The following is a 14194-nucleotide window of genomic DNA, read 5'->3' as shown; positions in this document are numbered from 1 at the left end:
GCTGAGGGAGCCGGCGTACAAAGTGCAAGTAGATAAATAGGTACCGCTCCAGCGGGAAGGTTAATGGCTGGGTCATGTGGCCAGCATGACTAAGCCGCTTCTGGCGAACCAGAGCAGCGCACGGAAACGCCGTTTACCTTCCTGCCAGAGCAGTACCTATTTATCTACTTGCACTTTGACATGCTTTTGAACTGCTAGGTTGGCAGGAGCTGGGACCAAGCAACGGGAGCTCACCCTGTCGAGGGGATTCGAACCGCCGACCTTCTGATCGGCAAGTCCTAGGCTCTGTGGTTTAACCCACAGCGTCACCTGCGTCCCTCACAGAAAGGTAGGCCTCCTCTAATAAAGTGCTTGCCCATCTCCAGTGCTCACGAGGGTTTGAATTATAAATATATTTTTTTTAAAAAAATCTCTGACCGATTAATCAATGACAGCATTTCAGATCAAGTGATTTATCTGATTAACCAAGTGCTGCTGCCCTAGATAACAGGCTTGTAAACAGCCACTTGCCTCCTAACAGTGGTCTCCAGGTGTTTTTTAGAGAGGGGATCAGAATGAAACTGTACACCGCAAATTACTTAGGCCTATACAGTGGGACCTCGGGTTAAGTATTTAATTCATTCCGGAGGTCCGTTCTTAACCTGAAACTGTTCTTTACCTGAAGCACCACTTTAGCTAATGGGGCCTCCTGCTGCTCCCGCGCCGCCAGAGCACAATTTCTGTTCTCATCCTGAAGTAAAGTTCTTAACCTGAGGTACTATTTCTGAGTTAGCGGAGTCTGTAACCTGAAGCGTCTGTAACATGAAGCGTATGTAACCCGAGGTACCACTGTATAGATAAGTAGAGAAGACTACAGGCTGGCCAGCAGGTAGATTTTTCGGCTAGGAACTTCTGTGAACTTACCTGCAAGGCTGATTATATCACTGGCCTACCTTATAAGCTGTCAGGATTGCTAAAATAATGTATGTGGAGCATTTTGAACAACCGAAAGCAGAGTTGGGGAAACCTGTAGCCCTCCAGATATTACTGGACTACAGATCCCATCAACCCGGACCGCTGGTCATGCTGGCAGAGGCTAATAACAGTCGAAGTCACTATATAAATGTTGTTGTACACAGTGCCACCCACCAACAGCTGATTCCTCAATGAGAGCCAGCATGATGTAGCATTTAGAGTACTGGACTAAGACTGGGGAGAACTGAGTTTTAATTCCCACTCAGAGATGAAGCTCAGTTAAATCAGCTGCTACCTCGCAGGGTAGAATAAAAGAAATAGTGCATTGACTGCTAGGAGCCAACATGGTGTATGAAGAATAACTTTTGCCAGATCAAGCATCCACTTTTGATGGAGCTACTAGACCTGTAGATCATAGGAACACCATAGACATAATACATCTTGATTTCAGCAAAGCATCTGATAAGGTGTCCCATAATATCCTTGCTGACAAAATGGTAAAATGTGGGCTGGATAATACAGTTGTTAGTTGATGTTAGGTAGCTGAGTGAGCTACCATATTCAACAAGTGCTTATTAATGTCTCTGTATCAACCTGGAGAGAGGCCTTAAGTAGAGAGCCACGTGGCTTTGATCTAGGCCCTGTGCTGTTGAATATTTTTATAAATGAATTTATTAGCTGGGAGGGGCAGCTAAACACCACAGAAGAGATCCTTTCAATTGAGTGTTCATCATGATTTAGATGCATGATGCTACTGGAGCTGTCCTGCTTTCAATATGATTTGCACCTGTAAAAGATTCGGGTTATACTGCTTCAGCTGCAAACAGCATTTCCTGCTAAAATCTTGTAACGTTTTATTCTACATATGTCTTGGCTCTTTCTTCCTTTTACTCCCACCTTTAATGTGCCCAAGTGCAAAGGCACTGAAATGAAGCCACTTCTTTGTGATTTGGCCACTCACATGCTTCCTGTTGTTGCTGGATACTATCATTCAGGTGGTGGAGGCTAAGGCTGGCCAATATCTGCTTTCCAACATCGTAAGACACCGCCAGCTAAGCTTTGCAATATGGCGGCATATTACAATGTCAGAAAGGAGGTGGGGAGGAAGAAGGCAGTTGCTGGCCACCCAGACGATTAGCGTCACCATGCACAGCTTCTGCCTCTTCTTGCTGAAGCCGGGTGGGTACTGCTGTTCCAGGAGGAGCGTATCAGCCGGGGAACCACATGGAATGGCACCACAGAGCTGCTGGCTTCTCTGGAACCACCAATCGCAGCTCGCAAAGATCTCCCGCTGTGCAAGCAGCAGCGACCAGGAGCCCCCGTTCCACCTGGAGATTCCTTAGGTAAAGGTAAAGGGACCCCTGACCATTAGGTCCGGTCGTGGCCGACTCTGGGGTTGCAGCGCTCATCTCGCTTTACTGGCCGAGGGAGCTGGCGTACAGCTTCCAGGTCACGTGGCCAGCATGACTAAGCCGCTTCTGGTGAACCAGAGCAGCACACAGAAACGCAGTTTACCTTCCCGCCGGAGCGGTACCTATTTGTCTACTTGCACTTTGACGTGCTTTTGAACTGCTAGGTTGGCAGGAGCAGGGACCAAGCAACGGGAGATCACCCCATCGTGGGGATTCGAACCGCCGACCTTCTGATCAGCAAGCCCAAGGCTCTGTGGTTTAACCCACAGCGCCACCCGCACCCCTTGGAGATTCCTTGGACCAGTGCTATTTGTATTTTTCCCTGGCAAGTAAATGGAAACTCGGCTCTCACACCTAACCCACTCTGCTCACCTGAACTTTCAGGCTTGGGAGGTGGAAGCTGCCTTTGCAGGCTGCCAGGCGGGCATTGTGGCGCACCAGGGATTCTCGTAACATTTCCTGATTGGGAATTCTAAAATCGCTCTCACGATTTTAAATTCAAACCGGTTTCAATTTTAAATTCAAACCGGTATCAAAACGTCACCCAGGCTGACTAGGGGATGGAAAGAAATGATGGTTTATCACAGCCTGAACGTAAGAACCTGGCAGTATGGCGTCATAGCGCAACTAACTTACACTTGAAAAAAGGCGACAGGCGAGAGAAGCTTAAGCTGTTCCTACATACTTCCTGTTGATGTCATCCGCTGGCATTCCTGTTTGTTTGTTTGTTTGCTTGCTTGCTTGCTTGCTTGCTTTTTCCTGCAAGCGAGCATGGTTGGCACAGCAATTGCAGCCAAAAAATAAAAATTTGGAAATATGGTGGCATGGTTTCATTAACTTGTGTCCAAGGGGGAAAGGAGTGGATTGGGAATGGCAGGAACACAGACAGAGCAAAAGTGTGGATGCATTAAGGCAGGATCATTAAGGAAGCACAGCAACTTATAAACTGGGGAGATGTGTGGACAGTCCAGTTTAAATCCACTTCAAATGTGCTATTAATGAATCATACATATGTTGCTTTATACATCCACAACAAAACAGAAGTCTGGATGGGCCCAGAATCAATATTCAAAATCATCTTGAGAGGCTGGAACACTGGACAAAACCCAAAAGATAAATGTTTCACCAGAGATAAATGTAAAAGAGATTGAAGTATAGGACAGGAATAAGGTGTCTTAGTGGATCACAAGCAGGACATGAGCAGGCACTGTGATGCGGCTACTCAAAAGTTAATCAATCTCAGGCTGTATTTACAGGAGCCCCACGTCCAGATCACTGGACTAACAGTTCCAATCTATTCTGCATAATGGCTTTTTCCACCTGCCTTGCCCCACCTTGCAGCCCTAGGAGCCTTTCCCAGACCATGACTTTAGGAACCGCAGAAGCAGCTGGGAAGAGAGGAGTATAAAAATAATTTTATAAGTTGTGTGTCTTTGTTTCTCCATTTGTATTATTTTAGACATTGTGACTTGCTGTTATTTTTATTGATTATAGTTTAGAAATTATTGTACCTGTTAAGAGTGAATTTCTGTTTAATTATTATTTGCTGATATTTAATTTTATCGTGTTCTGTTATATTATAATGGATTAGTGAATATTACATTATTTGAAATAAGCTGTTTAAAGTTTTTATTTTGACATTTTGGTATTGGATCAGATTGCTATAAGGTGTGCGCGGTCTTTGTTGCTTCTTCGGCTTGTAAACCGCCCTGCGTATAGTAATATAGAAAGGCGATATGAAAATTAAAAGTGAAATGAAAAAATGAAATGAAATGCACTGGCTGGACCACTTCAGAACTACTCTGCCCAATTCTTTATTAAGCAGAATGTTCACCAAGAGGAGGGAGGTCAGGATGGTGAACAGTTTTGGAAAACGAGTCCTGGGAGAAACAACGGAAAGAGCTGGGTGCGCTCAGCCTGGGGAACAGAAGACTGACATGATACTGTAGTCGTCTTCAAGTATCTGAAAAGATGCTACCCAGAAAATTGAGCAGACCTGTTTGCCATTTCAGCAGACGGCAGGACCAGAACCAGCGGATGGTCGTTGCAAGGGAACAGATTGTGGGGTAAACGTTAGGAGCTCTTCCTAAGAGAGCTGTTTGGATAGTTCGCTTTGGAAGGAGATGGGCTCTCCTTAAAGGTAAAGGTAAAGGAGACCCCTGACCATTAGGTCCAGTAGGTCCAGTCGTGACCGACTCTGGGGTTGCGGCGCTCATCTCGCTTTATTGGCCAAGGGAGCCGGCGTACAAAGTGCAAGTAGATAAATAGGTACCGCTCCAGCGGGAAGGTTAATGGCCGGGTCATGTGGCCAGCATGACTATGCCGCTTCTGGCGAACCAAAGCAGCGCACGGGAACGCCGTTTACCTTGCTGCGGGAGCGGTACCTATTTATCTACTTGCACTTTGACGTGCTTTTGAACTGCTAGGTTGGCAGGAGCAGGGACCGAGCAACGGGAGCTCACCCCGTTGTGGGGATTCGAACCGCCGACCTTCTGATCGGCAAGTCCTAGGCTCCGTGGTTTAACCCACAGTGCCACCCGCGTCCCTTTTGGGCTCTCCTTAGGTAGAGATAAATTTAAGAAGAGCCTGGATGGCCTCTTGGTAGAGATACTCAGTTGCGTCTCCTGCAAATTCGGAGGTTTGGCTTGGATGTCCTTCCGTGCCCCTTACAACTCTACAATCCTACGGTTGTTGTGAGGCTGCTATAAGGCTGAAATGTGAGAGAGGAAGACCCATACATGCCTCCTTAAGCTCCTTGCAGGAAAGGCAAGCTACAAATTTAAGAAATAAATAAATAGTGGCAGATGCAACAGGGAAGAAAAAACCTACACACTCCTTGGAGAGAGGACAGGGGAAAATTCAGATAATATTTTTTTTAAAAGGCTCGTTTGGATCCAATTAAGATCTCCCAATTTTATTTCGTTTTTAAAACTTCAACCATGACCCCATAACTTAATATAGTTTTAAAAAGTCTTTTTAAAGCCCAAAGTGACCAAGAATTGCAAGGAGGTATAAATAGCTACGTTTCCAACTGAGAGTATTTCCACTTATTAGCAAAAAAACAAAAACGGAAAACTGCAGAGTATCAGCAAATTGTAATGCACAGAATTCTCTTTACTTCCAGAAGACAGTCTTCCCTTGCCTATCCAATCCATTTCAGTAAGATATTAATTTTATACAGTCTTAAGAGAACACAGGTCAATGCTGGGATCAGCAAAACAGTCCATACAGAGTTAGAAGTTGGGAAATGCAACTTCCACAACCAGAGACACATGCCTGTGTGTCAAAAGACCCAGGAAATATGTTTATAATGTGCACATTTATCCCATCCCACAAACAGACACTCCTTCACACATGCAGGCATAATTCTGGTTAGCTGCATTCCGATGAGCAATGCAACAGCTTTTACCAGCTTTGTCTGATCCACCAGCTACAGCCATGTCTGGATCTGGATAACTTAGCCACTGTAGTCCCTGCATGGGTAACAGCAAAACTAGATTACCGCAATACATTCTATTGTGGGACTGGTCTGGAAACCATAGCTAGTACAGGACCAGAGTTGAAATTCGCCAGGTGCACTTTGCACCTGGCTATCGGCCACTTGCAAACAAGTTAAGATGCCCGGGCGCAAGGATGGCGCCTGGCGTCTCTACCATCTGGAGGTGCATGCCTGGGGACCCTTGGATCCTGATTGTTTTCACACACTAGCAACGCATCCTGTAGAATCCTACCTGTTATATTTTATCTGCGCAATCAGAATGAATTTCAGGAACCAAAAAGTCGTATTGAAAAATACGACGTTTGAGTCGTCTGGCCCCCAAAGGGCAACTAGGCATTTCGTTTCGAGACTGTAACCCTGGTTTAAGGAGCCATTCGGCACCTAGCTTATATATCCGAGTTTCTAACGCTGTACAGAACGCAGCGGCTAGATTGCTGATGGGGGAAGATGGCCGACAGCATGTGACAACCAGTTGGTTAGAGCAGTGTTTCCCAACCTTGGGCCTCCAGCTGTTTTTGGACTACAACTCCCATCAACCTTAGCTAGCAAGACCAGTGGCCAGGGATGATGGGAATTGTAGTCCAAAAACAGCTGGAGGCCCAAGGTTGGGAAACACTGGTGCTGATAACACCTCGAGGTTGCAGGTTTGATCCTCGAATGGGACAGCTGCATATTCTTGCCTTGCAGAGGGTTGGACTAGATCATGGGTAGGCAAACTATGGACCGGGGGCCGGATCCAGCCCAACTGTCTTCTAAATCCGGCCCACGGACGGTCCAGGAATCAGCGTATTTTTACATGAGTAGAATGTGTCCTTTTATTTAAAATGCACCTCTGGGTTATTTGTGGGGCCTGCCTGGTGTTTTTACATGAGTAGAATGTGTCCTTTTATTTAAAATGCACCTCTGGGTTATTTGTGGGGCCTGCCTGGTGTTTTTACATGAGTAGAATGTGTCCTTTTATTTAAACTGGGTTATTTGTGGGGCATAGGAATTTGTTCTTTTTTTTTCTCTTCAAAATATAGTCTGGCCCCCCACAAGGTCTGAGGGGCAGTGGACCGGCCCCCTGCTGAAAAAGTTTGCTGACCCCTGGAGTAGATGATCCTCAGGGTCCCTTCCAACTCTACAATTATTTGATCCCTCTGCTCAAACATCTACACTGGCTTCCCCTACGTTACTGGCCCAGGTTCAAGGCTCATGTGCTGATATACAAATCCCTGAACAACTTGCGTCCAGGAGTGCTTAAGGACTGCCTGAGCCCTTGTATCCTTGTCACTGAAATCACCCCAAGCAGCACTGTTAGTTGTTTTCTGTGTTACAGAGGCCCAACTCACCTTAACCAGAAGTCGACCATTTAGTGTCACCAGTCTCATACCATGAAATGCTCTTGCAGCAGAGATTCAGCAGGCACTCTCGCTTTTGACTCTTGCGAGACGTTTTTACACCAACAGGTCTATGCAATTGTTTAACATTTTTTGGAGCAGCCAGTCATTTCAATGATGGTTCCGTACTGCTTTTAATGGCTTTTTAACAGTTTTATAACGCTGTGCACTGCCACAATATTTGGTGAGAGAGGATGGTATAGAAATACTTCTATAAATAAAGAAATAAACATGTGGACCAGTAGCTTAAGTGCCTTCTCGTTGTTGTTGTTGTTATTGTTATTGTCTCGTTATTTTGATCATGGTATTGCCCCAGTCACTCTGGGCAGCTTCCAACCAATTAAAACACAGTAAGACATCAAACATTCAAAAACTTCCCTAAACAGGGCTGCCTTCAGATGTCTTCTAAAAGTCAGAGAGTTGTTTATTTCCCTGACATCTGACGGGAGGGCGTTCCATAGGGTGGGCACGACTATCGAGAAGGCCCTCTGCCTGGTTCCCTGTAGCCTCACTTCTTGCAATGGGGGAACCACCAGAAGGCCCTCGGAGCTGGACCTCAGTGTCTGGGCTGAACGATGGGGGTGGAGACGCTCCTTCAGATATACTGGGCTGAAGCCATTAGGGCTTTAAAGGTCAGTACCTACAACCACCAGCTGACACCCCACTCTTAAACACAGTGCCTGGAATTAAGATTCATTAAAATCAATGGGTTTCATTTCCATTTCCTGCATTTAGGTCAAGGGTGCTGCTAGCTGAAGCCGAGGATGAAGTATTCCAACTCAGGTGATCTGCATGTATTGTAGTCCTACATACACACATAGTTTTGAGATCACTGATCATCTGTCGAACTTAGAAAAGTCTCACTCTCACACATGGCTATGCAAATGCTACACACCGCAAACGACCTGACCCCCAATCACGATTATCCAAATTCAGCCTTAAGCACCCATGTTAGCTGTCAACCAAATCAAGGATGAGACTGTATACACGCGGCCACAGTTGCACCTGCTCATCTATGCACGCACAGAAATAAATGTGCACACAGACACGAGGGCAAGTTCCTGAGCACTGGAGTGGCACCAGCAGCACCAAATCCATGAAACAACATGCTAGCCCCCGGGAAAGTCACTTGAAAGTACTCCAAGACGCACTCATAACAAGAACATTTTGAAACACGCACAGATAGCCCACCCATACAATGCACTGTAATAAAGCAGTATATAAAGTGTCAAAAGAAATAAAACACACATATGTCAAGTTATGCATACGGAGGCATAGGTGGAATATGTGCACATGAGTGTGTGTGTGCGCACACGACTGGTGATATGGTTTCAGTCTTACCTTGAATCACCAATGATAATGACCGTGCCAGCGCTGTTGGCTATTTGTCTTTGTTGTTGTCGTTTTAACAGGACAAGCCACTAATATGTGTCCACAGCTCACCCATCACAAAATGCTGCCCTGCTCCTTATTGGCACAGACAGCCCCTCCATCAATGCAGAGGTCTTTCCGCCCCATATCTGCCTATTTCGACAAATTCCACATCAGTCAATGGTCAGAACAGGAAAATGTCACCCAGTTTCAAAAAGAGGTTGGCAGGGAGGCGCAACGAGATGGCTAAGACAGCCACAGTTCCTTTGAGTCCTTTGAGTGCCATACTCATCCCTAATATGGATAAACACTATTAATGCCCCAAATTGGGCTTTCCCTCTACCCCAGGTTTCTGTCCAAACGCATTACTATAGTGCCTGCAGTTTGCACATTTGCTGTAGATCTTCCACAGTCCCGGGGACAGACAGAGAGGAAACTGAGGCACAGAACAGGTAACAAGCTTATTCTCCCCTGCCACCACCACCCCTTTCACCCAACACCATATGTATACAAGGTCACACAGTGAATCAACAATAGAGATAAGGTGGATATTTAAAATGCCAGAAGTCTGGGCTCCTATTTCCAACTTCCCGGGGGTCTCCCCCTTCTATCCTTCTTCCCTGCCCTGGCTAGAAATATAACTTGGGGTTCCCTGAAACCCTAGAGTACTGCTAGACCACATTTCTTGGCAGAGGGGGAAATAATCCACACGTTCAAATAAATACCCAGGCTAGTCAAGATGCATTTTCCAAACCTGACAAGGCTATTCAGGTTCCAAATGACAGTCCTGACGAGGAGGGGGTGGTGCTGGGTTCAAGCCCCCATTTCTTACAGCTCCCTCGCATCCTCCTGCAAGCTACATGTCCCATCTTCCCTGGCATGCAGAGTATTCTCGCCTCACCCCAGATGTGGGGAGCAGAAAGGGCGGTGGAAGAGGAAGGGGGGGGGAAGCCTCCTTTATGGCACACTCTTCCTCAGAACACGTGGATGCCATAGAAACCACATCCTGGAACCCCACCCTCGAGAATACCCCGCTGGGGGTGGCTTCAGAAGTCTCCATCCCCCTGGAAAAAGCCAGGAGAGGGTTAAAAAACAAGGCCTCAGTCTGATCCTGGTGTGAACACCCCATGCCTAGAATTTGAACTGCCTGCTTCCAGTACCCAGCCCCTCCTGGATGCAGGTCCTCCGTTCCCGTAGCCAAAAAAAAAAAAAACCCAGACGAGAAACCAAACACCCCATAATCAGGGGTGCAGGGAGGAACCCACAGAATATTAATGTCCCAGGGAGATTCACAAAGTGCTGTGATTTCGCTGCCTGTTGTTCTGGTCTACCCAGCTTATTATTTTTTTATTCTATTTTTTCGTCCCCATCGCTCCGGACTCAAAGTCGCCCTTGGGAAGACTCCGGCCTTGGCAAGCGGGGTCTGGTGGTGCGAGGGGCGGATGGGGGTCACCCCGGAACAGAGGCCAAGATCAGCCAACCCAGGAGGTGGGCTTCCCTGTTGGGAAGCCAACCTCCTAGCTGCCTAACCTCCCCAAATAATTGGCAAGATCTGTCTCCCCTTCAGACACCAACACCACCACAGCTGGGTGGTGGGGAAAGCGACCCTGGTTTTCCTCAAACCCCCTCCCTTTTTTTTAACTTCTCCTCCCTTCTCTATGCCAAGGACGTTTCCAAGATCTTGGAAATAGGAAGCAGAAAGGGGAGGTGAGGTGGTGGGGAGCCAGGACTGGCTTCTTCCTTACCTTCTTGTTGCTCTTGCTGTAGCCAAAAGTGGCGATCCCTGCACGAGGAGGCACAGAAAGGAGCATTTTCGCTTTAATGTTAGAGAGCTTGGGAAGGGAGGGGGAAGAGGGGGAAGAGAGAGAGAGAGAGAGAGGCACACACACACTCACACACACACTCACACACAGAAAAGAGAGAGAGAGAGAGAGAGAGACAGGGCTTCTGGCTTACGTCACCAAGGCAAGCCAGCTTGGAATCCAGGGCCAGAGTGTCTGCTTTCCGCAAGGTCCTAACGCCTGCCGCTGGAGAAAATGGGCAAGGCTCCCTTCCCCATGCTGCTGGAAAACAAAATAAAGAAATGGCAGAAATCAAAGCAGGCTATAAAACCAGTGGCGTAGCGTGGGGGGTGCAGGGGGGGCCGGCCACACCGGGCGCAACATCTGGGGGTTAGGGTTAGGGGGCACAAATCCACGGGTTAGGGGGCGCAAATCCATGGGTTAGGGGGCGCAAATTACTTGCCTTGCCCCGGGTGCTGACAACCCACGCTACGCCACTGTATAAAGCCACACGACCGACAACACACAAATCTCCGCCCTCGAGAGAAGAACACTCAGGAGGGACTGAGCCGCATAGCTGTCAACTTTTCCATTTTTTCAAGGGAAATTCCCTTATTCCGAATAGGATTCCTTGCAAGAAAATGGAGAAGTTGACAGCTATGCTGAGCCGTGAAGTTCACAGGCCATCCAGCGGCCCTGGCGTGGCATCATCTCCTTTTCATGTGGGCAGTTTTGCTACACATGATGCAAAAAACCCCACCATGAGAACTGCCTGCGATACACTGCAGGGTTGGCGTGCATGCCCAAAAAACCCCAACACCACGTTCTTCTGACGCCTGAAGGGAGGGTCTGTTGTGATTCCAAACCACCCAGGGCAGTCAGTGTTAAAATGTCAGGAGGCATTTTCTGTCCTTTTTTCTTTCTTTCTTTTTTTGCAAAACTGAATGCCTGGGCAGTTAGCTGAGAGCCCCCTTGTGGTTTGGTGTTTCCCTGGATACAAACTGATTCCTGCACATTTTTATAGCAGAGAACAAATAGAATCTCACAGTTGTTTAATCGCTAAGTCCTCATCTGGTTTTTAGATTCTCTGGAGCACTTGGCTTGCTAGCATCCGCAAGCAGAAGCAAGCTTTCCTTTTTTCCTGACTTAAAACTAGAGGTACCCTTTTTATATCGCACAAGGTCTAGGGTTACCTAGTCACAGAGGAGCCTATTCCGTGCGATTCTGCCTGGGTCACTGATCTGGGCACAACTCCTGTTTCGAAGGCAAACCAAGAGCAGTCAATCATGCAGAGAAGCAATGAAAAGACTCCTCTGAGGGCAGGTAATTCTGCTGCCTCTGCATAGGGAATGATTAATTGCTTCAACTTCACCAGATGCAGAGAGAACGGAGAAGGAGCCACCCTTGCTCACAAGGCAGACTGGAAGGAGCCAAAGCCCAGAGCAGGAAATCATGCAGAGACACAGCAGGCAGCCTCCTCCAGGCTCACAGGAATCTTTAAGTATTTGATCTACTTCTCATGATGCTCTAGTGTGTCCCAGCACAAAGGACGCTTCCAGACAGTCTCTTTATTGAGCATTCATCCTGATTTGTTTGTTGGGAAGTTAGACAACACTGTGTTATCTCACACTTCCCAGACCCTTTTGCTATTGGTTCACATCTGACAAAAAGTCAGATGTAAAGAAGTAGAAGGTTCGTTTTACCACATGTGGTGGACGTGCAAAGTAGCTGAGGACTTTGGGGAGATGATTTATAATGAGTTGAAAAATGTATTTAATGTAACTTTCCCCAAAAGACGGGAAGCTTTTTTTTACTAGAGACAACTGGAGCAGATACCCCCCAAAAACAGATAAATCTATTTTTTTACGCAACTATGACAGCACGAATATTATATGCACAAAAATGGCGTGATGAGGTGGTACCTACCAAAGAAAAATGGCAGCTGAAATTAATAAAATATGTAGAATTGGCAAGTTTGGCGTGTAAAATTAGAGATCAGAAACAGACTGATTTTAAAGAAGATTGGGAAATGTTTGCAGAATACTTTAAAACTCAAGTGTAAAAATGTTAGAAAGCAAATAGGATTTGAGGAAGAACAGCAGTGGGGGTGAACCTTTTGTTTTTATTGTAAGATAAGGCGAAGGCATAGAATAACTATAATATACAGCATAAACTGAAATTTTGAGGGAACCATAGAGGGAGGGAGGGAGGAAGAGAGGGAAAGTCATAGATGAAATGTTGTTGAATTGTTTATCTGTTGAAAAATTATAAATAAAATTATAGAGAGAGAGAGAGAGAGTGTGTCAGATCTCCTGAGGAAACGGGTTCGTTGTAACTGCACAACCTGAAAACAGTGACAGTCTGATAGCATCCATGGTTAAATCCCAATCCCACTATAACGCAAATATCCTATGGCCAAAATATTTATTTTCAGTATTTCAAGTATTTTTTGAACTTAGAAAGTGAGTTTTCTTTCCGCAGAGTTTGTCTCCTTATCGGTCCAGCACATAAGGAGTTCCCACTGCCGTACCTTACAGACACAAACATCAGCATCCTCTTCCCACCTATGAAGAGCATCCGTATACAATCAGGAGTCCTGAAACATGCAGTCTAGGACATGCTAATGGGATTATATATAGAAACCTTATCCATCCATTCATTCACACCTCTTTTCCTTATGGCATACGCTGTCCCCAAGTCCCACTGCCTTTAGCCAGGTGACCCATCTTCAAAGCTCTTGCAATCGTGTGGAGGAGTCCACCAACTCACCATTCAGGTAGAACTGTGTGAAAAGTAGGGCAACAGAAGGATCATCTTTCATTCGCTTCATTCCTCCACCTTCCCCTCGTTTTCTTGACAAATTGAGATGAGTGGGCCCTTGCCATCTTTGAATTCCTTGTTATGCATGTGGCAAAAGCAGGAATCCATTGCTGGATCCAGACCTTGAACCTTCAACTGTAACAAAAAGGTGCTTTGATTAAGTTATTATTATTATTATTATTATTATCGATATATAAGCCGCCTTTCGGTACAGAGTAAACCACAAGGTAGTTTCCAGTAGAATATTTAAATATACAATACAAATAAAATCAAACCACAAAATGCTAATAAACTAAAATTCAATATAAAAATAATTACTAGCAGTATATCAGACAAACAAAGGCACCAGGCACCAGTTAAACCATAAATCTCTCCAAAGGCTTGAGAGAACAGGTATGTTTTAAGACAAAAATTTTAATAACTTGGTAGACATCCAAGGGCAGAGACTTCCTCAGCTGGGGTGCTACTACAAAGAAGGCCTTGTCCTGTGATCTTTGCATAGTGTGATCTAGCGGCAGCATTCTGCACTAGCTGCAGTTTCTGGACCATCCAAAAAAAAACCCATATAGAGCATATTACCAGTAATCAAGATGTGAGGATTCTATACCTGAAGGAGTGTCTCCATCCACATTGATCTGCCTGGACACTGAGGTCCAGCTCTGAGGGTCTTCTGGCGGTTCCCTCACTGCGAGAAGCAAAGTTACAGGAAACCAGGTAGAGGGCCTTCTCGGCTGTGGTGCCCACCCTGTGGGACATCCTCCCATCAGATGTCAAGGAAATAAACAACTATCTGACCTTTAGAAGATACAGTGGTGCCCCGCAAGACGAACGCCTCGCAAGACGGAAAACCCGCTAGACGAAAGGGTTTTCCGTTTTGTGGAAATGTAAGGAAACCGAAGGAACATTCTTTCACCTCTGGTGGACTTGCCCTAGGGTTAAGGCTTTCTAGGAAATGATATATAATGAGCTGAAAAAGGT

General features: G+C 46.1%; 1 protein-coding gene across 2 annotated transcripts in view; it reads right to left on the bottom strand.

Annotated features, from left to right (window-relative positions):
* RBMS2 (RNA binding motif single stranded interacting protein 2) overlaps positions 1-13289 on the bottom strand; it is an 87418-nt gene extending 74129 nt beyond the window's left edge. Inside the window, exons 1-2 of one of the 2 annotated variants that reach the window (XM_081849823.1) lie at positions 13166-13289; positions 10572-10678 (exon numbers count right to left, since the gene is read on the bottom strand). In XM_081849823.1, coding sequence (XP_081705949.1) covers positions 10572-10678; positions 13166-13226 — 168 coding nt within the window. In that variant the 5' untranslated portion in view covers positions 13227-13289. The other variant, XM_081849825.1, reaches the window with a different exon arrangement.
* Positions 13290-14194: the final 905 nt, after the last annotated feature.

Source organism: Podarcis erhardii (assembly GCF_964252035.2).
Source record: "Podarcis erhardii genome assembly, chromosome: 2".
Classification (NCBI taxonomy): domain Eukaryota; kingdom Metazoa; phylum Chordata; class Lepidosauria; order Squamata; family Lacertidae; genus Podarcis; species Podarcis erhardii.
This window is presented reverse-complemented; position numbering and strand designations above follow the sequence as displayed.